General features: G+C 45.6%; 1 protein-coding gene across 2 annotated transcripts in view; it reads left to right on the top strand.

The window, feature by feature from the left end:
- Window positions 1-25,786, top strand: part of LOC146007259 (arsenite methyltransferase-like) — a 42,970-nt gene that overhangs the window by 16,293 nt on the left and 891 nt on the right. The window contains exons 7-11 of one of the 2 annotated variants that reach the window (XM_083145609.1): window positions 158-227; window positions 3,928-4,009; window positions 4,584-4,712; window positions 13,806-13,951; window positions 16,648-16,758. In XM_083145609.1, coding sequence (XP_083001735.1) covers window positions 158-227; window positions 3,928-4,009; window positions 4,584-4,712; window positions 13,806-13,951; window positions 16,648-16,758 — 538 coding nt within the window. The remainder of the gene's footprint in view (window positions 1-157; window positions 228-3,927; window positions 4,010-4,583; window positions 4,713-13,805; window positions 13,952-16,647; window positions 16,759-25,786) is intronic. The other variant, XM_083145610.1, reaches the window with a different exon arrangement.

Genomic DNA, 25,786 nt, shown 5'->3' on the forward strand with positions numbered 1-25,786 from the left:
ATTCTGCTTTGTGACATGCAGGATGCAGGGTGCAGGAAGTTGCAGTGGCAGGTTCATGGAGAGGGGCACCAAGGCACAGTAGTCGCAATAGCGCATTGTACAGTGCCCAGATATTAATGACTGTAGTTTACTGATGTTGATTTTCTGTTTTCTGCAGATCTAACTGTGTGATAAATCTATCTCCTGATAAAAAGGCTGTGCTCGCTGAGGCTTACAGAGTCTTACAGGTAACGCTTTCCAGTCAGCCCCCCCCCCCCCCCCTCTAACTTCACTTACTGCCCCCCAGCTCCTGCTCCTCCATCCCCTCTTCCGCTGTGCTGTCCGCACTGCGCTCAACAAAGCAGGTCCCAGAGTGCAGGCTTAAACTCAGGACGCCGGTGGTCAATTTAAATGCTGCACCGGCTTTTGAGCCAATCAGAGCAACTGCTCTGATTGGCTAATGGTATGCAAGCTCTGATTGGCCTAAAAGCCGGTGCAGCATTTTAATTGGCCGCTGGCATCCTGAGATGAAGAAGCCTGTGCTCTGGGACCTGCTTCGTTCAGTGCACTAAGCGCAGCACAGCAGAGGCAGTCCGAGGGTGTGGGGAGTGCAGTGGGCAAAATGAGCTACCCAGGCCCATCCGTCTCTTTAGGAAATGCCAGGCCCGGGACAGCTGTACACACAGCACCCCCCTAATGGCGGCCCTGTGCATGCGCATGCCCCTAGCTTCTATGAGCTGCATCAACAGTAGCCCGTAGAAGCTAGAATATGGTACAATGCAGATGATATTTATATAATAAGCCTACCAGTAGCTACCAACAAGACCACTAGGTGGCAGTATAGGATCATTCAAGGAGAGCTGTCATCATCTGTTGTAGTACTTGTAACTGGTTACACCAGTAATATTTCTACACAATGTAAACTCTTGCTTTGCTGAAAGGCTCTTCAAATATTTCAAGTTGAAGAAGCAAGATCACTGCTGCAGAGAGAAGCTTCCCCACATGTAATCATCACATGTGGGGAAGCCATTGGGAATGCAGTCACATGCCAGCAATCGGAATGCTGGCTGTCAAAATATTGATGCTAGAATCCTAACCAAACAACCAAGGGCCAAATACCTTTATCGGTAGAGATCGGCGTCAGAAGGTAGAATCGTAAGTTTGCCGAGACAGGTTAAGGTTGGGCTGCGGGGGTGGGGGTCTGTTAGGTTTATGCATGGGGGGGGGTTTGGAGTTAGGGTTAGGGGGGATGGTTAGGGTTAAGCTGTGGGGTAGGGGGAAAGAAAAGTATACTTTCCCAGACGCTGTAGTCCTTCTGACAGACAGCATCTGATTGAAGGTTACGTATATGCAGGGCTGTAACTAGGTGTGTACCAGCTGTACCTTGCCCACCGGGGGCAAACCACTGGCACTCACCTAGTCTGTAGAGCGGGGAGACGCACTGTATCCAACACACCCAATATCTAGCACTGTATCCAACCTGCTGTATATATGCGCCCCGCACTGTATCCCACACCCAATCTTCATCCAGCCCACACTCTATCCATCCTCCACTATGTCCTGCATTGTATCCATTCCACATTGTATTCAGCCTGCACTGTATACCACATTGTATCCAACCCATACTGTATCCAACCCACACTGTATCCAACCCACACTGTATCCAACCTGCTTTATATATGCGCCCCGCACTGTATCCCACACCCAATCTTCATCCAGCCCACACTCTATCCATCCTCCACTATGTCCTGCATTGTATCCATTCCACATTGTATTCAGCCTGCACTGTATACCACATTGTATCCGACCCATACTGTATCCAACCCACACTGTATCCAACCCACACTGTATCCAACCCACACTGTATCCAACCCACACTATATCCAACCCACTCTGTATCTCTCATTGTATCCAACCTGCACTGTATCCCACTATGGGGGAAATTTACTAAGATCGAATGGAATTGAATGCACGTATTTGTTCCTATTTGATGTAAAATATGGCTGGTAAATTAGCATCAGATAATATATAATTAATATATGGAAAGCTCAGCCGTGTTCTGGTGTACGAATGAGTGCACTATCAATAGAACTCGGCAATATATGACCATGATTCATTTCATATTGCTAAATTCAGACAGTAATTCAGCAGAAAATATGACTGGAAACTACTCATCTTCCAGGTGTATTTGGCTGAAGCCTGCATGTATCAGTCAGATCCATACGATGCTTCTCTGTATGAAATATAGATAAATAAATAATAATAATAAAAAAAAAAACCTGGAATGGGCTCCCCCCTCCTGAGTATAACCAATCCCAAGCTCATTCCTGGTTGCAGAAATACAGGGAGGAAAAAATCAAATGGGGTCCCCTGTATTTCTATAACCAGCACCAGGCTCTTGTCCCCAGTCCTGGTTTGCCAAAATACGGGGTACAAAAGGAGTAGGGGTCTCCAGTATCTTGGAAAGCAGCATGGGGCTCCAACAGGCAGTAGTGAAATGCCATAGCCGGGGGAAACTTTATATTAGTTCCCCCAGCCAAAACATGACACCCTGGCCGGTCAGCCGGGCCCGGGCTGAAGCCTGGAGCTGTCCCAGGGGGGTGGATGCTTGGATGATGGCAAATAAAGAGTTAATTGCTAATTGTTAAACATTTGCAGATACCTTAGAGAAAAGTGATTTTTTTTTCTGCCATTGCATGCACTCTAAAGGTGGCCATACATTAGAAAGACCTGCTTAGAATCAGTATTGTGCCGAACTTTCGAACTCTGAATTCACAACCTTGCAAGTCCACCAAACCCCACCTGGCAAACTCCGGGCCGCCTGCCCCCCCTTGCAGCGCGGGTTCGCCCCCACTGGCTGTGAATTCAATGTTTAACATAAACATCCATTTGCAGGTTCTGGGAACCCACCCCCATCATTCGATGGTCACCAACCATCGAATGATGGCGAAGGCACATGCATATATATAAGGTTGCTCTCAGCAACCTTACATATGTGTGTCCACTCGGGGGGAAGTAGGCAGGCAGCTGACATCCAGTGATGTCAGTTGCCTGCCCCCCGCCTGTCTGTCATGCCCTCATTACCATGAGAAAGCCCAGCGTTCTCATGGGAACGCCCATGGAACACTGGGCGTTCCCATATGATGCTGGAGCCAGGAGTGGACAGGGGAGCCGGGACCGCAGTATGATGCTGGAGCCAGGAGCGGACAGGGGAGCCGGGACCGCAGACAAGGTGCGGGAAATGAACCTGCTACATCGGCTTTTGGATGGGGTAAGGTGGGGGGGAAGGGGGTTTAACTTTACTGTGCGGGGGGGTTAACTGTGGGGGCGCTGCCAAAATTTTGGCGGGGGGGCTCAAAACTTTTAGTTACGCCACTGAGCACATCGACTGTCCCAACACCTCTAAAATACTCTAGGGGTATTCTTCTAGACTTTTCCAACACCTCTAAAATACTCTAGGGGTATTCAATTAATTAAAAATTTTCGCGTAAGCGGAAAAACAGAACAATTCAATTGTGGCGTTTTCAATGTTACTGAAGACATTTACGCCAATCCCTTTTCACTTAGTTTTCCAGCAGAATGACATTGGCTAAATATGCTTCAAAAAGTGGTGACATACACAAATTCACTGGCAAAATAGCGAAAACACATGGATTGGCGGGCAGCTAATTCACCAATCCGGGTGTTTTTCGCCACTTCAGAATTTTTCACCTAGGTGAAAATTCGGCCCTCCAATTGAATAGGGCAAATCCCTATTTTGCCCTATAAAAAAAAAAAAAAAACAGAAAAAAGTAATTTTTCATCGACCGGAGGTGAAAAATCTATATGAATAAATAGCCCTGTATGTTGTATCATCATCTCACATCACTAAGTCAGTTTATAGATAAGTGCTGTAACATTATTGCATTTATAGGTAACCATTAAAGCAGTGTATCTTCTGTTCCTCAGGATGGGGGTGAAATGTTCTTCAGTGACATGTATATTAACAAAAAACTTTCTGAAGAATTGAAGAAAGACAAAATGCTGTGGGGTAAGTATAAGGGCGAGTCAACAGCATTGTAGGTCGTGGGCAAAGCAGTACATTAAGGCCCCTGCTCACCCATTCATGGGTCCTGCACCATCTCTACACATGTTTTCATACATTGAATGTCTGTTGGCACTTCTGATTGGTGGATAGCTTCACCTTGAGGAACAGGAGATGTGTGAGCGGAACCTTCGTCATGAATTCATTATAGGTTACAAAATATATAGCCATGCAGAGCATATAATTTTGTGCAATGTTGTCTGTCTGTATTTGGAATGCTCCCCATTGCCTGGCTTGTGGATTTCGGTGTAAGTGTTCATGTGGATAGTGGATATCATCTCCCTGTTGTACATTTGAATAGGTTATTAGGGGATTTTCCCATACATAGTTTCCCTGGAGAGTGCTAGTGATTTGATAGGCTGCCGCTTCCTTTCTTCCACCTCCGAGATGAAGTAACGAAAACGGGTTCTATTCTGCTGGCGACAGGAAGCCAGGGAAAGCACGTATAATGCTTCTTTTCCAATATTTCAATCTGTTTTAGCATCTACCGTTGAGTGACTGATGATTTTCTGTGCCGCAGGGGAAGGCATCGGAGGAGCGCTGCTGTGGGAGGACCTATCACAGATTGCTACGGAGATTGGGTTCTGTTGCCCACGATTGGTCACTTCTAGGTATATCATCTATAACAAGGAACTGGAAGATATTTTAAGTAAGTTGTAATGAAGATGATTTTATTATATAAGATATAATACTCCATATTAGTTCATGTTATGCTAATGACAAAAACATAAGTTATGTTTACTCAGGGGCAAACGCAGGATTTTCAGAAGGGGGTTTCCAGAGGGGCGGAGCAAAGCACGGAGATGGACACTTAGGTGACCCAGTATATGCCGGGTCAGTTAAAGTATTATAGATAGACCAAATGTATATAAATAATAATAATAATAATAATAATAAAAAAAAATATATATATATATACATACATACATACACACACACACATATATATACACATACATACATACAAAGGTGTCAACAGCAGTGTAGACCCCTGGGCATGGCAATATATTGGGGCACCTACCGATCCTCCACCGGTAAAGGTGTGGGGGGAGCTTTGATATCCTGCAGGTGGTAGGGGGTATTATATCAACCTCAGCATGTAGGGCCTGGATCAGTAATTTCCACTAATTATCCCTTTACTGCACAGATGGTGGGAGATGGGGTGGTAGATGCGGTGGGAGAAGGGGGCATTGGGCTGAATGAAGGGGCCCTGATACATAACTTCCAGGGTGGTAGAGGATGTTTAATATGCAGAGGAGGGGTGTATAGTAGAGTGGGCTTATTATTCATAATTTTCTGGTGGGAGGACAGCTTGCTTGACTGCAGATATCTCCAGTTCCCAGAAATAGATTTCTTAGATATTAATGGAATTAAAAACTAGAGAATCCCACCTACCAAATGATATTAGGGACTAGGGGATCAGAGTTCAGGAGGCAGAGCAATCTGCCAACGAGAATATAAAACTACATACCAGGTGTGTGGAGCTGGAGCAGTAACCAGCTGCTGGAAGGCTGATATCTCTGGTTTTGGGAACAGTAGAGACAAGCTGCTAGTGTCCATCAAAGTGGGAGAGTCCCAGCTTTTGGAATATACCCTCAGAAAAACTCTAAGTCAGACAGAACCTGAAACATCTGACTGGGAAGAGCAATTAACAGGCTTGGATGGGGACCACTGCTTTGAAGTCAGATATCTCCGGTTCCCAAGGGCCGATTTTTAAAATTCTTGTACCCAAGGAAAGAGGGGACCATCAGCTTTCAGTCCAGGGCCATTAGACTCCTGGGAGGTTTCTGGGTACTCAGAACCCCCCCTGCGTGTGCTACTGTTACTGAGCTGGACATCTTTCTCCTTGAACATACATAGGTTAAGACATGTGCCACGCGTAAGCCTAGTCAGAGGCATCTCAAGCTTTATCCATGTGCACAGCTTTAGACTTAGCGTCAGGTGCGGTTATAAAAGTTCCTTATGGTTTACATTGTTACCAAAATGATACATACTACGTCTAATCTAAAACAATCTTCCACACCGTTATGGGGTCTACACACGTAGCAATATACAGGTATTTTCTGGGCAGTTTTACTTCATTTAACTACATCGCTCCGAAAATGGCACTACATTGCTGTGTGTGTGTAGGGGCCATAATGATAGCAATGTGCGGCCCGCGTGTCACTATCTCCCGGTGTTTAAGAACCAGCATGCTGGATAAATCCAGTTAATCGCCGATCAGGCCCTGGCCCTGACAGATATCTCAGCACACAGCGCTGACACATCGCTGACATATCGCTGTGTGCTGAGCGATCTTGCTGAGTGTTCTGAGCGGTCTAGCATTGCGTAGAATGCTCAGCAGAGTCGCTACATGTGTAGGGCCCATAGTCTTGCTGTAATATATTGCTTGCTGGTTTTCAGAACATTTCATTAAAATAAGCTAATACTGTAAGGTTGCATTAGATTTGCAATAACAGCATGTTATACAGTAAGCTTTATACATGAATGTATTGCACGCGGAATATCAGTAAGCCTTATGCTGGAAATGATTCGCAGGAGCTAATTTATTTGCCTCTTAAGTGACTTCCCGCAAGTAGTAGCATATGATTCACTAAACACTGGGCAGACAGTAGCAATCACTGCCAAGGATTGTGGTATTACCATTACATCCGCATAGCAGATATTATCCGAAGGCAATACCATAACAGATCGCAACTCCTCACATAATGTAACCTGTTCCGTTCATAGGTACTCTGTTGTCACCATTACGTACCTCCCAACTGTCTACATTTTTGCGTGACAGTCCCTAATAGCCGCCACTGTGCGAGCCACCGAGCCCGAAGCGTGGCGAGCGGACGCGGATACCTTCACAGGTAAACACGTCCCTTCGCGGGCTTCACAGGTATCCGCTGCGCTCGCCACGCTTCGGGCTCGGTGGCTTGCTGCGCTCGCCACACTATTCTATTCTCAACTCCACGCCGACGTGGATAGTGGGGGTATGAAAAGGTCGTAGGACGCGTACCGCGCCCCTCGTGGGCTCGCTGCGCTCGCCACGCTTCGGGTTCACGTTGATCGTGGGGTGGCGTTAACAATTGTGGGGGCCATTTCACACTTTAGGGTGCCTATTTGGCCTCTGTGGGCCATTTAACATTGTTTCCTATGGAAAAATCGGGTCAATTGAGGCATTGAACAGAAAAATCGGGTCAATTGAGAAATTTAACATTGTTCCCTATGGGAAATCGCGGGCATCGCGTCGGTCGCGTCGCACCCGATTTTTTAAGTGCATTTAATGCCCGCGATGGCCGCGATGGGCGCCGTGCTAGGTAAAGAGTACCAAAGTAACATTTAATACACAATAAAAATATATATATAATAAAATGGCAAGAGTAGTATATGGACCAAGAATGGTATATCCACCAATATAAAATAGTAGACAAAGAAGATATGGTCTTTGGCGCTAGGAACCAGGTGCTGTATCTTGTTCCCCTGCAGCCACCGCAAGAGAGGATTGCCACCCTCTAAAAGGCAAGATACACAAAAAAGATTGCAGGGCGCTCAAGGGTGAACAAGAAATGAACAATTTATTAAAAAACAAACAAAACACAATATTAAAATAGCAACAAAACAACCATACAATTCATTTAGAACCACACAAATGGTGCACCATTAGATTAAACTCTGGAGAGTATTCATGGCCAGAGATTATGAATTGGTTCCTCAAAATTGAGGTATTTGAGTCCCAGTATGATTACTGCATAAAGTAGCACATGTCCAGATTTGTTTTAAAGTTCCCAGATCAGAACCATGAGGTAGATAAAGGACCAGTGTCAATTGGCGCTGTTCTGTTGGTGCCCGTGCACGTGGAGGGCAAGGACTTCTGCCAGGTGACTGAGTGACAGTGTCCGTCCTGCCTCCACTGGATGCTGGTTGCACGGCACAATACAATAAGCACAGTCAATGTTGGAAATGTGTGCGCCTCAGCGCTAGCTCACCCCTCTGATGTCGCTGGACTGTCTCCGCTGAAATCACACGGACAGTGTTAGGGGATTACCCCGGCAGCAGCTGCTTCCTTTTATTTGCAAACGTCAGGCTGGATACCTTCCACGGCGCTCTGTAGCTGCGTCCGTGCGGGCAATGTGTGTCTGCAGCTTTTGATTAGGGAAGGATCAGCTCTGCAGGAAGACGTCAGTCGACAGCCGGGGAGTACTTTTTTGGAGTCCTTTAGGGGAACGCGTTTCTCCGCACACAGGGCGGCTTTCTCAACCAGGGTATGGAGACATCCTCCCTGACCTTCCTTAAATGCTGGTCTCATTAGTACAACCAGGTGTTCCTCATTAATTAGGCACCTGTATAGCCTTATGGGTCTCACTTGTAGTTTCTCATTTAATAGAAATGTGAGCTACTCTTATAATTCAGTTTCAATTTCTTTAAACATTATATGTTTTGAAATAAAGTGTGGTATATATAATAATAATAAAAAGCCTAATGGCTACATATATTCAATTTTTATAAAAACATAAATAATATAAAGAAAAAGAATAAAAAAGAATATAAATAAATATAAATAATATTAATAATATTGTTATAGCGGATAGACTTCACACTAGCTGGTTTCTATACACAATAGGGTCAACATGTAAGTGAGTGGACAGGTTACAAGCTTGTTTTCAGATGATGCGCTAAATAAGGGAATTTCTCAAATGAACTCAACTATAGTATAGTCGACCTGCGAGTGGGTAGACAGGTTACAGGCAAAATTTCAGACTAAGCGCTAAGTAGGCATGTTTGTCATAATTAGTCAACACAACTACAACATCTATCAAACATTTATATAGGGAGTGTGTGTCGCTAATTCTATTTTCATAGTCATAGCGTTTTTAGTATTTTTGGTATAATTATACACTTTATCTTCACATCCATAACGAAATCATTGGGTTCCTAAACATGAAAATTTATAGTGATTTAACCAAGTGGCGGGTAGCAGGGGACAAGTAAACAATTACCATCGCCACAAGACACTTGGAAAAAGACCCCGCAGTGCAAATAATAACAGTGGTACTTGATCAGGAGATTTAAAGGGGAAGCGGTTCAGTAAACATCCATTGAAAAGTGATAGATACACAGTTATCTATCAGTTCAATGATAATTAATAAACATCCAAAAGAATAATAAATAAATAAATAATCAAAATCAATAAATAAACATGCATAACAAAGCAAACCAGATGCTTAGTTAATTGGCTACAGGGCCATTTAGACTTCTAGAAATTAGTATTTACAGCAATATCATTAGTTTCCAATACAACGATTATTTCACACAAATGTGTGTATAATTAGTCATTGGTCTATAGTGGATACTGAATGATATCTATACATAGTATCCGGATCCTCAATTATATTGCTGTTCATCACATAGAACATTAGGGGGTAAGTGGAATCCTCAGGAAAGGAAATTTTCAATTTAAATAAAATTGTTTGTGCATATCTGCACAGGAGAAGCTGTACTTCTATTCTCATATATAGAGATCTTTGTGTCACACTGGGAATAGGGGTATGATAGGGTTTCCCATGGGAACACATCACATATACTAAAGACTCTATTAGGTCTATTTGAGCTTATTAGTCGCATGAAAAGTTTCCCCATTAAAATAATACAATGAAATGAAAAATAAAAGAAAAAATTAGAAAAGAAAAAATGAAAAAATGAAGAGGGAAAAAGAGAAAGAAAAGGGAGGATGCATCTAGATTGGACAGATCCAACTCCAGGTGCACTCTGCGATGCGGGGTGTGTAACTAAGGGATAAGTTGAAAGATGTAATAGTACCAATTGCCTATCCTAGATAAATTCTAAATCTATATTATCGTTCAGGCCCTGAGGTTTAAGTGACTGCAGTTTTAGGATCCATGCTGCCTCTTGTCTGCACAGAATCCTAAAACGGTCCCCACCCCGATTTGTTACTTTGACCTGCTCAAGTCCGATCACCTGCATTCCCTTTGGGTTACTATTATGCATTTCTAAATAGTGTCTAGGCACGCTATGATTCATTTGTTTATTAAGGATATTTCTCCTATGCTCTGTTACTCTAGTTTTTAGTTGGCGTGTAGTCCTTCCAACATAATACTTTTGGCATGGGCATATTAAGAGGTACACCACATAGCTTGTAGCACAGTTGATAAACGATTCTATAGCAAAGGATTTTCTTGTAACTGAGGCCTCAACGGTCTGTCTCTTATTACAAACAAATTCACACGTGAGGCATCTGGCATGATTGCATCTAAAGGTACCCACCACTTCTGGTCCCACTAAAGTTCTTTGTTTAGATATACCTTTATCCTGATCCCTATTTTTAAGCATACTCGGGGCAAGGATGTTTTTGAGGCTCCGGGCTTTTTTAAAAATGATAGGGGGTTGTGCTTCAAGATTAGTTCTTAATATGGGATCAGTGCTGAGTAATTTGTAGTTCCTTTTAAGGATTGATGCAATTTTACCCGCTGCTATATTGTGTGTAGACACAAAAAAGGGGGTTTTATTTTCAAAGCTTGTTGGTACCTTCTTATTTTTATTTTTAGTCTTATTTTTGTCCTTTTTAAGCAATTCTTCCCTTTTAAGATTTCTAGAATAAACGGAGGCTTCTTCTAAAATTTCTTGTGGATATCCACGGTTTTTAAATTCGCCCAATAGAGATGTAGCTTGTTCTATAAACTGAGCATCTGAGGTACAGTTCCTACGGATTCTGTGCAGTTGGCTCTTTGGCACATTATTGAGCCAGCTTTTTTTGTGGTTGCTGGAATAAGGAATAAAGCTGCACACGTCTACCGGTTTTTTATAACTAGCAACCGTAACTTTACCTTCCACCACCTCCACCAAAATATCAAGAAAATTAATTTGTGTTGGATGGTGTGTACATGTGAAGGATAAACCAAAATCATTAGTGTTCAAGTAAGAAACAAAATCTAAAATAGTTAAAGGATCACCGTGCCAAATAAAGAACAGGTCGTCGATATAGCGACCATAGAGGACCAGGTTCGCCGCATAGTCCCCCTCCCACACAAATTTTTCTTCGAATGCCCCCATGTATAAATTTGCAAAACTAGGGGCGAACCTGGTCCCCATCGCTGTACCGAGGACCTGTAGGTAGTGACAGTGCTCAAACAAGAAATAATTGTGAGTAAGAATAAAACTTATGGAATCTAGTATAAATTTACGCCTCTCCCCTGAGATATCCCCATCTGTAGCAAGGAATTTAGAAACTACCTCTACACCTTTTTGGTGTGGGATATTGGTATAAAGTGCCTGGACATCACAGGTCACAAAATGATATCCAGGATCCCATTGGAGGCCTTCAACCAACTGGATAAATCCAGTGGTATCCCGTATGTGGGATCTCAGGGAAGAGGCGTGTGACTGAAGAAAACTATCCACAAACTGTGACAAATTAGAAGTTAACCCCCCAATCCCCGAAATAATAGGTCTCCCTGGTGGATCGTGCAGTGTTTTATGAATCTTGGGGAGGTGATAAAAGATAGGGGTGACTGGGTAAGGTGTGTGCAGAAAATCAAACTCATATTTATTTATAGCCTTTTCCTCTAGTGCTCCCTGTAAGAGCTCTAATAGTTCCCCTTTAAACGTGGGTGTGGGATCCTTTAGAAGGGTCTTATAGAAGGCCTCATCAGCCAGCTGCCGCTTGGCCTCTTTAACATAATCCTCAAAATCCTGAACTACAACTCCCCCACCCTTGTCAGCCGGCTTAATGACAAGGGTGGGGTCACTGGATAATCTTTTGAGGGCTTGTCTCTCTTCTATACCCAGGTTAAATTGCCGTGGGTGTGTTTTAGTATCACATAAGTTTTTGAATTCATCCAGGGTAGTTTGATAAAAAGTGTCTATAGCACTGGATTTGTGTTGGATCGGGAAGAATTGGGATTTCTTCTTAAATATTTGTCTGTTTGGATTATAAATTTGAGTCTCAGACATAGCGTCTGCAGGGATGTTGCTCAGACTTTCAGATAATAGGTCATTTAACATCTGAACCCCTATTTCGTCATTGGTATCTAGCTCAATATCCCCCTCGGTACTTTGATTGTTTGTATTTATATTTTTGTTGATAGCAAAATATCGAGTTCGGCAAAGTGCCCTTACAAAGCGATTGAGCTCAATAAAGAGCTCAAAATAATTGGGTGCTGATGTTGGGGCAAATTTCATGCCTTTAGACAGAATCCCCAATTCTACATCAGAAAGATCTTTTGACGAGAGATTGAATACTCCTATGGGTTCTAACGGAATCTTTGATTTTTGCTGAGATTTCCTTTTTCCTCCCCGTTTGCCTCTTGGTCTAAATCTCTTGCCCTTTTTGGTGTTCTTGTGAGGGTTTCGTACCTGTTGGGATGATGGTACTGATTGTACTGGGCATCTGGGGGTCTCTCTGTCATCCTCCCTCGTTTTTTTGAATATAAAATAGTAACCTGCACTGATCCAATAGTGGTAGTCCCAATAGGATAAAGTCCAAAGGCAAGCAAATTTCCGGGTGTCGCTTGAGGGATAGGTCCTGGAAGATGTTGGTCAGGACCAATCTTAAACCTCAACAATTTCTGCGAGCAGTTCTCCCGATAAATATAGCCAGGGAATCCAATAAGTGGGGTCAGATTATCAGACGAATAAGCAGGTGGTGGTCCAATGTAGCAAACACAGGTCCAGGGTGCCACCTTATAAATAAGCAACAATAGCTACAATGAGTTAATTTGATGGGTTTCAAAAGCATTTTTGGTACTTATGAGTTATCCGGGCGCCCGATTTCTAAATCGGGTCGGATCGGGCACATCGCATCGCATGCGACCATCGGATGCGATGCGATGCGATGCGATGCGATGACCCGATTTTTTCATAGGAATCAATGTTAAAATGGACAGAGTCCATTTTAACATGGAATTCAATGGGAAAAAGGGGTCCTTTTCATACCCCTACTATCCAAGTGGGCATGGAGTTGGATATAAACCTGTGGCGAGCGTAGCGAGCCACCGAGCCCGAAGCGTGGCGAGCGTAGCGAGCCCCGCGAGGGGACATAGAATACCGTCCCCTCGCGGGGCTCGCTTCGCTCGCCACGCTTCGGGCTCGGTGGCTCGCTACGCTCGCCACAGGTTTATATCCAACTCCATGCCCACTTGGATAGTAGGGGTATGAAGAGGACCCCTTTTTCCCATTGAATTCCATGTTAAAATGGACTCTGTCCATTTTAACATTGATTCCTATGAAAAAATCGGGTCATCGCATCCGATGGTCGCATGCGATGCGATGCGATATCGCATCGCATCGCATCTGATTGTATGCCTTAACTTAAGGCATACAATCAAAAAATCGGGCGCCCAGATAACTCATAAGTACCGCATTTTTACCCTAAGGAATATTGTTAACACTATCGTTTTATTACCACTTTAATACTGTATATTGTAGTGTGCATTGGGAATTGTATTGCCAAAAGATACATTTATCAACAATTGTTAAAAAATGTCTACATTTAACAGGGGGATTGGAAGTTTCCTAAGATTGCAGATTTTGATGATGCTATAGGCAACCAATAAGATACTATCTATAATCTTCTAGAATAATCATAATAATCATCAATAAATCACAAGTAGATTCTGATTCATTTCTATGTGCAACATCCTATCTTCAATAGAACTCCTACTGTATCTTAGTAAATAAACCCCTTACAATTTAGTGGTTGAGTTAAAACATGCATTAACTGGTATGTATTTGTCTATAGAAGGTGACTACAAGCTTGTCTCTGCTACCTTCCGCCTGTTCAAACTCCCACGGGATGCTGTAAAGGAGAAGTGCCGGGTTATTTACAAGGGTGGAGTTACAGGCTGCGAAACGGAGATACAGTTTGACGCAAACTTCACTTTCAAGGTACAACCATCCACTCATGTAAAACATAAAGGCTGCCATCCAAAACATGGCTGCTGTCCACATAAGCCACTCCTACTTATGGGCATAAAATAACATTTCACACCTTTACTTGCTCCATTAACTTGGTGTTTACTCTTTGTTTGCAACCATGGTTTAGCAGCGATACATTTGATCCAGGCCATAAGAAGGTTTGTGGGAGCCTAAAGAAAGCTAATTCAAAATTCAATAATGCCACACCAGTGGCGCACGCAGGGGGGGGATTCTGAGTACCCAGAAACCCCACCTGGAATCTAAGGGCCTTAGACTGAAAGCTGAGGGTCCCCTCTTTCCATGGGTACAATCATTTTAAAAATTGGCCCTGGGGAACCGGAGATATCGGACTTCAAAGCAGTGGCCCCCATCCAAGCCTGTTAATTGCTATTCCCAGTCAGATATTTTAGGTTCTCTCTGACTTAGAGTTTTTTTGAGAGTATATTCCAAAAGCTGGGACTCTCCCCCTTTGATGGACACTAGCAGCTTGTCTCTACTGTGCCCAGAACCGGAGATATCAGCCTTCCAGCAGCTGGTTACTGCTCCAGCTCCACACACCTGGTATGTAGTTTTATATTCTCGTTGGTGGATTGCTCTGCCTCCTGAACTCTGATCACCTAGTCCAGGACAGGCCAACCTGTGGCTCTCCAGATGTTGTGAAACTACAAATCCCAGCATGCCTTGCCACAGTTTTAACACTCCCTTATAGCAAAACTGTGGCAAGGCATGATGGGATTTGTAGTTTCACAACATCTGGAGAGCCACAGGTTGGCCAGCCCTGATCCTAGTCCATACCTAGTTCCGGAAACTTGAGATATCTGCAGTGAAGCAAGCTCTCCTCCCACCAGAAAATTATGAATAATAAGCCCATTCCACTATACACCCCTCCTCTGCGTATTAAACATCCTCTACCATCCTGGAAAATATGTATCAGGGCCCCTTCATTCAGTCCAATGCCCCCTTCTCCCACCCCATCTCCCACCATCTGTGCAGTAAAGGGGTAATTAGTGGAAATTACTGATACAGGCCCTACATGCTGAGCGGTTGATATAATACCCCCTACCACTACCACTGGAGGATAGGTAGGGGCTCCAATACACTGCTATGCCCAGGGGTCTACACTGCTGTTATGTGTGTGTGTGTGTATATATATATATATATATATATATATATATATATATATATATATATATATGTGTGTATATTATTATTATTATTATTATTATTTATATACATTTGGTCTATCTATAACACTTTAGCTTCCCCGGCATATACTGAGTCACCTAAGTTTTCATCTCCATGCTTTCCTCCGCCCCTCTCTGGAAACCCCCTTCTGAAAATCCTGCGTTTGCCCCTGCACACAGTGCCCCCAGTATAGGCATTATGCCATACATTACATATAGATTATATAGTACTCCCAGCATTAATAGTATGCCCCACAGTCTCCCCAGTATACATATATTAATATTGTATCCCAGTGCCCCCCAGTATGCCACACAGTGCCCCCAGATTAACATTATGCCACACTGCCCCACAGTATATCACACAGTGCCCTCAGTATGCCACATAGAGACCCCAAATACTTATCTTTTGTAGCATGCATCTGCCGATTTTCAATTGATTTAAGTACATACAGAGTAGTTCATGAGTCCATTAAGCCAAGCGGATGAGACTTAATGCTCCCCCTAGTCCCACTCACCAATCAGCACTGCACCCCACTCTGCTCCCTCCAGTCCCACTCACCAATCTGCACTGCATCCCACTCTGCTCCCTCCAGTCCCACTCACCCTGCATTACTGCATCCCACTCTGCTCCCTCCAGTCCCACTCACCCTGCATTACTGCATCCCACTCTGTCCCCTCCAGTTCCACTCACCAATTTAGCCCTGTACTCTGCTCCCTCCAGTCCCACTCACCCTGCATCACTGCACCCCACTCTGCCCCCTCCAGTCCCACTCACCAATCAGCACTGCACCCCACTCTGTTGCCTCCAGTCCCACTCACCCTGCAGCACGGACGGTGTAATGGTTAGCATTACTGCCTCACAGCGCTGAGGTCATGGGTTCAATACCCACCATGGCCCTAACTGTGCAGAGTTTGTATATTCTCCCTGTGCTTGCTAGGTTTACTCCGGGTAATCCGTTTTCCTCCCACATTCCAAAAATATACTGGTAGGTCAATTAGCTTCCAACAAAAAATAACCCTAGAATGGCTGTGTGTTTGTTTGGTCCTGCGTGCATTCGAACGCAGGACCGATGTTGCGCATCTGGACATGCGCAGGCGAGTTTCTGCGAATGTGCAGACTTTCCGTTCGCCGGGTGTACGCACCATCGAAAGATGTGGGAGGTTACCCGCAGGCATACGAATTGATGTTTATGGTAAACATCCATTCGCAGCCTGTGCAGGCGAAACTGCTTTGAGGGGGGGGGGGGTTATCTGCGAAAATCATTCAATGGTGAGTGAATTGCATATGGATTTGAAGATACCAGTGAATAGCGATCCATTCACAATTCTCTCGCAGATTTGCACGGCCCGGTTTTCTTTCTGTCTGGGCAGAGGCTATGTACTCGCAGTCATCAGCAACTGTGCAGATGAGTGATCAGGTCTGAATTAGGCCCAATGTGTGATTTTAAATAACTTTATTGCATTGTTATTTTTTTTTTAAAGGTGGGTGAAGCTGTGGAAGTGGATGGAGAACTAGGTGGGATTTTAAAGAATTCCAGATTTAAGGATCATTTTTCATGTTCCTCACTTGGAACTGGTTCTGAAAAGGTTGGTGTAAGTATCTTCTCTATGGCAGCATATTATGTTCTCCTTCCCTTACCCTGGGTGCACCACAAAGCCACCCAGACACTGCATTTTGTACGTTCACATTTCTGTACAGTGTATTTACAGTGTATGGCGCAAAACACAATTTATTTCTAGATCGTCATAAGCATCTTCCCTGCTCTCTCGGAATTCGGAGACTGTCATGAATCTCATGCGGATTATCCTGAACATCCAGCAGAATAGCCCTTCCCCTCAGATGCCACCCTCTCCTCGGGGGTTTGAAATGGCAGCTAGCGCCGTTCAATTAAAATTGGTGCCTGGCACTAAGAACACATTTGATGTTAAAATCTGAAACTGAGGCCTATCGCCAATTTATTCTTTAAAAAATGGCACCTCAGCACTTTAGTTAACCCCGTCACTGCCACAGCGGCCATTTTAGCTATGTGGGTCCTATGTTGGCAGGGCCGGCGCCACCACTGGAGGCCGGTAGTGAGCTGCATGCGGCCTTCAACATGCGAGCAGCAGCACCTCCCGGAAGGAAAGTACCAGGCCAAGAGCGAGCGCGTGAGCGTACCCCGCCCCCCTGGAATTAATCTACTCAGATGCCCCCCACCCTGCTTGGTTGCTGCTGCCCCCCCTTCCCCTGGTCAGCGGCAGCTCCTGTTCGGCGGGTTACCCCTGGAGTTAATCTGTGGGTGGCACCCGCCGCTGCCCCCACCCTGCTTGGTTGCCGCGGCTGCTGCACACACACACACCCCCCCCAACGGACAGCGGCAATCTGCGCCCGCACCCCCCATGGAGCACGGCGCTCACAGCTTGCCACCCCCATCCAGCGGTAAAAGGCGGCTGGCGCACGCTAGCCCCCCCGCTGGTCAACCACAGCAGCAATTTGCGGTTAGCACCCGCACCACCACCCCCTGGAGCGCGGTGCCTGCTGCCTGCCCACCCCCCACCCCCTTCCTGGGCGCCAAGGGGGGGGGGCGCATTTGGGTTTATATGCCTAGGGTGCCCAACATTCTTGCACCGGCCGCCCTGTATGTTGGTAGACAGCACTTGAAGATACAAGATATTTTTCAAATCACAACAAGATAGGCCATCTTGATTGTGATGATGGCTGGCTATTTAGTGTATATTGAACATTTCCCTAAGGAACAGTTAGGCAGATGTATTAATCCTGGTGAAGTGATAAAGTCGAAGGTGATAACGCACCAACCAATCAGCTGTGTTTGAAAAATGACAGCTAGGTATTGATTGGCTGGTGTGTGATCACCTTTCACTTTATCACTGCTTTATCACCACTTTATTACTTTACCAGGCTTAATACATATACCCCGGACACTGCAGAAATGCAGCATTCCCCCTCCTCCCATGCTGATAGTACTAAATGGGCTAATCCCATTATTTTTAGGTGGTGTTGGGGTAATTATACAGATATTATTGTTAGTCCACTGTACATTGGGATTCAGTATTGAATCCCGGCGGTCGGGATCCCGGCGTTCAGAATCCCGACGCCGGAATCCCGACAGCCGAAATGCCGACAAGGGGGGGACGTGGATCGCCCCCCCTTGCGGGCTCGCTGCGCTCGCCACGCAGCGGGCACACTAATTTATTCTCTCTCCAGGGGTGTCGTGGACACCCCAGGAGGGAGAATGTGTCGGCATTTCGGCGGTGGGGATTCCGGCGTCGGGATTCTGAACGCCGGGATCCCGACCGCCGGGATTTTAACTGCATCCCGTACATTGTTTTAGTTCATGAAGCTGCTGCTACAGATGGTCATCTATCTATCTATCTATCTATCTATCTATCTATCTATCTATCTATCTATCTATCTATCTATCTAATGTTCCATGTTTATGGACTGTAATGAAACATATTCATGGGGATTAGCGATATATTTGTGGCTGTTGGAAAACAAGGGTCATCAAGATCATAAAAGCATTATGGTGATACACAAGGCATACAGCCTCCGCACTGCTAAAAAAGTTAGAGGTAGTAAAACGCCCCCGATGAAGTCAAAATATGGACGTAACGCAATTTTAAGCAGAAAGCCAAATTACTATTGATGTCATTTAAATCGTTTACTTTTAAATAATTTTATTGATTCCACCAAACTTAAATATTAGCGCTGAATATTATCTGTTGGATGATCTTGGTGCGAGCGTTCTATTTCACAAGAGGAAAACCTAATTCCATGCTTATTCGGAAACCTGCATATTTTGAATGAGTGGGGAGCACCGCTGGACATTATAATAAGCTCTCCCAGGGACTTTTTTCTGTAACTTTGTTTTTGGGATATTTGGGAACCCTTGACTGATGAAAGAAGGGTAGTTTCTAATCTTTATATTGTGTATTATATTTTATTTTGTGTATATATGTATGTAAGTACAGTATGTAAAGATGGAGCCATTGTCATCAGAGCAGCTACCATCGAGCTATCCGCCGTGCGACACCCTGCACCAGAATGGGGTCCGTGCATGTCGAGGCCTTTGCGTGCCCCATTCTCGGCAATGGACGTGCGAACGTTTGAGACACTCCGTGTACTGTCCCCTGCCGCCAGATCGCCATCCACCAGAAACCTGAGGATGGCGGACTGGCTGCAATGCTTAGGCTCGCCCCATCTGTTTAAATACATTTATATATAAATACCTCTATGAGGTGAAGTACCACCAGGGGCCACTAGAGGCCACTCGACGAGCCAAATGACTCCTTTGTATGCTTAAAGATGTCATGATAGAAAGTGATTTTTGTTGTTGCAGGGACACTGATCTGTTTCAAACTTGCTGGATATGTAGAGATCAGAGGTAGGAGCAGATAGGTACTGGGAGTGGGGTGGATAGTTTGTGGACTAAAAATTGTCACAGCTCAAAGTGAAAGTAAAAACTGTCACAGCTCAAAGTGGAAGTACATTGCAGAAGCCTTGTTTTTGATGGGCTTTTAACTAGTATATACATATCTATCTATCTATATACTAAAAATAAATTGCTACTGAGTTTGTTTTCTGTCCACTTATTTTAATATCACCATTAAATGAGTTTTCATTTTATAATTAATGGGTGGTATTTAAACAGAAATACTGTAAAGGGCCAGGAAATGCCGATACTTCTTGTACGAAAGGTGCAAATCTTACAACCCACTTTCTGAATTTGAATAAATTAATTTTTTTTTTAGTTTACGCTTTCTTTCCTTTAATGTTCCAAGATGTGTGCAACCTAGTGTTACGCAGAGCTATAGAATGTCAAATGTTATCCCTCTAACAATTCCGATAGATTAAAGTGACTTAAATACTGGCCCGTGTCAAAAGTTCACTAGTTTACCTCCAACCCCCAGCTATACTCTAGTAAAAGTACTAGTTTTATCCAGAGACTGAGTCAGGTTTCGTTAAACATTTCTAGTAATTAATAACAAAATATATTAGTTCCTTGCACCTGCAGTGCAGGAAAATTTCATCGTACACATTTACATTACAGCCATTCTGACAATTGCATCTCCTGACTATGGTTGAGGTGTGAATTCCAATTTGTAGCAGGTTAATAAATACTGGTCCTTCTAAGGTCACAAGATGTGATTGATTTAGCTGCTACTCCATCCAACATACGGTACTACGGCATGAAATAATTAAACTGGTAAATTATACAGCAAAGCCCTTGCACAATATGTATAGCCAACTGCTTGTGTGCACGCTACTCGCGCTGGCTCCATCCGCAGGCTGCTCGCGCTGACTCCGTCCACAGGCTACTCGCACTGGCTCCGTCCGCAGGCTACTCGCACTGGCTCCGTCCGCAGGCTGCTCACACTGGCTCTGTCCGCAGACTGCTCGCGCTGGCTCCGTCCACAGACTGCTCGCGCTGGCTCCGTCCGCAGGCTGCTCGTGCTGGCTCTGTCCGCAGACTGCTCGCGCTGGCTCCGTCCGCAGGCTGCTCGCGCTGACTCCGTGCGCAGGCTACTCGCGCTGGCTCCGTCTGCAGGCTGCTCGCTCTGACTCCGTTCGCAGGCTGTTCGCACTAGCTCCGTCCGCAGGCTGCTCGCGCTGGCTCCGTCCGCAGGGTGCTTGCGCTGACTCCGCCCGCAGGCTGCTCACACTGACTCCGCCCGCAGGCTACTCACGCTGGCTTACACACCCACAACACTCCCATACCCCTTTCACATTCCAAATGCCAAATTTGCACCCGAGATTTGGACACAGGTCCATCCCGAAGCATCACCCGGCATTTGGGAGATGAGCACCCCACAGCGATCCGGGTTGCTGACATCAGAAAGGGGGCAGGGCGGAGCGAGGGCACGTCATTGGGGGATGAGGGAGGAAGCAGCACTTGAAGCTAACTCTGCTTCCTTCCTATTATGTGAATGCGACCCAGCTTGACCCGGTTTACCCATTCACACTGCACAGCAACCCGGGTCCAACCCGGTATTAACCCTTCTTTTAACTCAGGTCAGAATGCCGGGTTGCTGGACCTGGGTAATTTCAGAAGGGGTACCAGTGGATTGAACAGTTCTATGCATCCATATGGTCACCACCCTGAAACTTCCATTTCACAGACAGTGATCCAATCATTCCGCCCAGTCTGAGTGCACGTGTCCAATGTGCAGTCCTCCATGTTCTTCTATGGCACATGCGCAGTATGCTGAACACCGCAAGATGAGTCCCCAAACCTGTGCCCTAGGGGAATATGCAGAGCACTGGTGTGTGCTCACCAAATCCTCCCATAAGAATAGGACTCAGAGCAGCAGGGATTATATTTGACTATTCACTTGGAATGCAAAGTGGGGACCGGGGCCTCGATAACATGATCGCGTCTCCACAAATTCAGACCGTCCCATATTCCAGAACCACATCCCCTATTTTGCCACCTGTCTGATCCCTCCAAGAAGGAGTAGCCATAAGGGTTTATTTACTAAGATGGGAGTTTTATTGCTGAAGAGATGTTGCTATGGGCAACCAATCAGATTCCACCAAGAAGGTTCTAAGTAAATAAGAAATACATTCTAATTGGTTGCTATGGGTGACACCACATCTTCAGAAGAACTCACATCTTAGTAAAAAAAAACATGAAGTCCGAAGGTATGGTTGGGAAGTATGCAGGAAATATGGATTCAATGTAGAAACTCAGGGGTAGATTTATTATAGCGGCGCTAAAAGCTCCTCAGTAGCGAGGCGAAGCAGGAGGGGAGAGCGACAAGATTGACTAAGATCTTGCCGGCCGAAGCGGGGGAGCGCTAACTCCCCCCTCCGGCGATGCCTCCTCCAGCTGACAGCGCATCAGTTAACACTGACGCGCTGTCTGCTTCTCCCCGGCCGGCTCGACTGCGCATGCTCGGGATCTCGCTACTCATGCGAGATCCCCAGCACAGCTCAGAGCCAGCAGCAGGGACAGCGCTGTCCCTGCTGTGGGCATAGGGCATCGCCGCCTGCAGCTGTCGATAGCTGCAGGCGGTGGAACGGTCAGCGATGCTGACCGTTCATAAATTAGGTATGACAGTTAAGCGCTGTACTTCAAATAGTACATGCGCTACGTCGCCGCCCACACATCGCCGCCGTTAATGTACCCGCACAGTGGGGTTGATAGATGCAGTGAAGTGCTATCCCCTGCTTTAGCGCAGGTGGATAGCGCAGATGCCCCACAACGCCAGATATTAAATCTACCCCTCGGTGAGTACAGAGACTAGGAGGCTAATGCTGGTAATCAGGAAGCAGGAGCAGAGAGCTAGAGGTAACTCAGACACTCCTGGCAAGTTATAGCAGCGACACGCGGTGAGGTCAATGACTGGGGAGGCACTGGCTTGTATCAGAGCTGCACACACATATGAGCCTAAGGGATCATGTGGTCATTATATTAAAGGTGCACCAGTATATGCTTTCACGCCATTAAACTCCATCACCATCGCAGAAATATGCTATGACTTGTGGATAAGGGAGAGGGGTGGAGTTAAATGACAAGATACTTTACAGACCCACGATTCTTTGTATTATCTCCCCATCCTGCTCACTTCATTAGGAAGTGGGTGGCAGGAATGCAGTCAAAATCCCGGCAGTCATGATCCCAATAGTCAGAAAACTAACAGCGGGATTACGAAAGACAGAATCTTGCCAGGTTCCGCCCAGGGCTGTCTTTACGTATGGGCTTGAAGGGCAGTTGTCTGGGCTCGGGTATCTGGTGTCCCTGCCTGTGGAAGCAGTGAGCCATTGGAAGGGTCAGAGAACTGGAACACAGGAGGTTTGAGGTAAGGACAGTTCATAGAACACTGGGCACTGAGGACACAGCTAGGTGGGGGAGTTGACGTGACTCTGAACAGAGGCGCAGAGTCTAAAACCACCGACGGTTTTCACCGCAAGGAGGTTTGGACTTCAGTGCGTTTGGTGGACAGGTCGCGGCCCTCTGACAGAGTTCCCACACCTAACTGGCCAATCACTTAGGGATGGGTAGTGATGGCTGAGTGCTGGTGAATTTGAGACTGGTGTTTACTCTTGGCTTGGAAGCCATGGACTGAGTAGTCTTGGGAACTCAAAATATAGGGTAATCAACTGTGAAAGTCCTGCACAAAAAGGTTCTTTAGCAGCTAGTGGAAAGTTCAATCCAGAACATACAGCATCCCCATGCCGAAAGACAAATGAATGGAAAGGTAAGTATCAGAGATACCGATCAAATCAATCCCACCACCACCACCACTTTTAAAAATATCTACCATACGTCCCTTCTGTGTAATGGACGTCTCCTTTTCTCCTGAATGGAATTCTCTATGGATATTATCCCATCTGGAAACTTTCATATATGTTGCTACCTCAGTATGGATGATCAATTCCACATGGTGGGAGGAGCGGTATATGAAATGTGAGGAGAAATAGTGTAACACCGTTTTATTTACAAAAACACATCAATGGTGAATTAATAGACATAAAACAATTGATGTCCCACAAGAAAAGGGGTGGAGTTTACCACATAGGTGGAGAACCAGGTAAAACAGGCTCTCAATCAAGCATGGAGTGGAAATAGATGTTAAAGTCCCGGGATTGTTCCACTAGTAATGCTAGATGAGAGTCCACCCTTTATCCCGTGACTTCAGTCCAGCCCTCCAACGCGTTTCAGACACCTTCCAGTGTCTTTCTCAAGGATATATCCATTGAGCATTCCATTCAGGAGAAGAGGAGATGCCTATTACTCCTAAGGGACGTATGGTAGATATTTTGAACAGCGCTGGTGGTGGGATTGATTCAATTGGTATCTCTGATACTTACCTTTCCCTTCATTTGTCTTGGGAACTGTTGATAGTGTCGGCCTGGGAGCCGGGGACTGCATTGGCTTAGGAGCCGGAGAGAGATGTTGACTGCCTGGGAGCTGGAGAGAGATGTTGATGGCCTGTGGGAGCCGGAAAGGGATGTAGATGGCCTGGGAGCCAAGAGTGATGTTGATGGCCTGGGAGGCCGGATTTTCCTAATGGAACTGAGCAATTAAGCGAGGGGCATGTACATATTCATCATTGACCCAACTTCTCTTCTCAGGACCATATCCCTTCCAGTCTATGAGATACTGGATGCGGCTGTATCTTTGTCGAGTAGACTGGGATCAGAATCCCGACGGCTAAATGCCCAACAGTCGGGATCCGACTTACAGGCGCTATTCTCCTTCATTGGGGTCTGTGGCCCCCATAGAGGGAAAATAGAACCTGTGGCGAGCGACCGAGCCTGCAGCGTGGTGAGCGCAGTGAGCCCACATGGGGCTTCTTTGCGCTAGCCCTGCTGTTGGAATACCGGGATTCTGATGTCGGTCTATTGACTGTCGTAATCCCAATACCACACCTGTAGTCTATAAAAGGGTAGGATTCATCAACAGTGTCAATTTTATAGTGTTTTCTATGTAATTCTGTAATTGTGTTTATAATATTCAATCAATAGTCACCAATGACTGGTGCCCAGTGAAAAAATCATTAGATGGTGAGCGGCTTTTGAAGATATTTACACGGCTATGCATAAATTTGCAGCCATACACATCCATTCGGCACATTAATTTGCAAGGCAGGATTTGACTAATGTGGGACGGTGTCCAATTAAATGCTGGCCACTGTGAATTTGCAGCCTTGCTATCAGGTCTGAATTACCCCTAGTCCCAGACACCGTTGAGCAGTGCCTCTAAGTCTTGCATGATGAGATTCTGACATGGGGTTATTTGGAGCTGATCGCTGTTTTGTGTGATAATCGAATGCGCATGCGTACGGATCACAGTACACGTGTGCAAGGCCAAACCGTGACAAAAACCTACAAATAATCTAATAGCAATCCCCTCCCAATTTGACTGACAGGAAGCCAGCGATTGTGGGTGGCAACTTGCCATTTTATGGGAGTGTCAGGAAAAATGCAGGCGTTCCCAAGTGATTCAGGGAGGGTGTGTGCCGTCAGCTTCGGCCTCGATCAGCCTGTATCTGTCGCAGAGTTGTGGAGTATTCTTGCTCGTTGCAGGGGTTACATGGTCGTTGCTAGGGTAAAACTGCTCATTGATAGGGGTTTCTTGCTCTTTGCCAGGTGTTCCATGCTCATTACCAGGGGTTTCTTGCTCCTTGCCAGGGGGTTACATGCTCCTTGCCAGTGGTTTCTTGCTTTTTGCCAGAAGGTTTCTGGCTCATTGCTTGGGGGTTATATTCTCATTAAAGGGGTTACATGCCCGTTGGCAGGGGTTTGGTGGTCATACCTGCCCCAGTGCTCCCAGAATCTGGCACTTCCAGAAAATGCTGTATGCACTGCGCTCCCCTAACAGATGCTAGAAGTGCAGTAGAACCACTAGCATCTGTCTTCTCCAAGGCGGTGGCCATTTTTGGAGGGACAATTTAAGCAGCTTCCATGTGGACACCCAGCCCACATGGAATCTGTAGACAGAGGCCCCGCACCCCTCCTGCATCTACTCTTACCGGTAACGCTTGGGCTGTGGTGGCATAGTTAAACCACTGGTTGATGCCCCGCCTTTGTGAACATTCACGTGTGCAGTAGGTTCATGGAGGAGGGGCACTGACAACCTACTGTCGGTTTGAATTAAGGTTTGTTGAAGTTAGT

Source organism: Crinia signifera, chromosome 6 (genome assembly GCF_055691185.1).
Source record: "Crinia signifera chromosome 6, ASM5569118v1, whole genome shotgun sequence".
Lineage (NCBI taxonomy): Eukaryota > Metazoa > Chordata > Amphibia > Anura > Myobatrachidae > Crinia > Crinia signifera.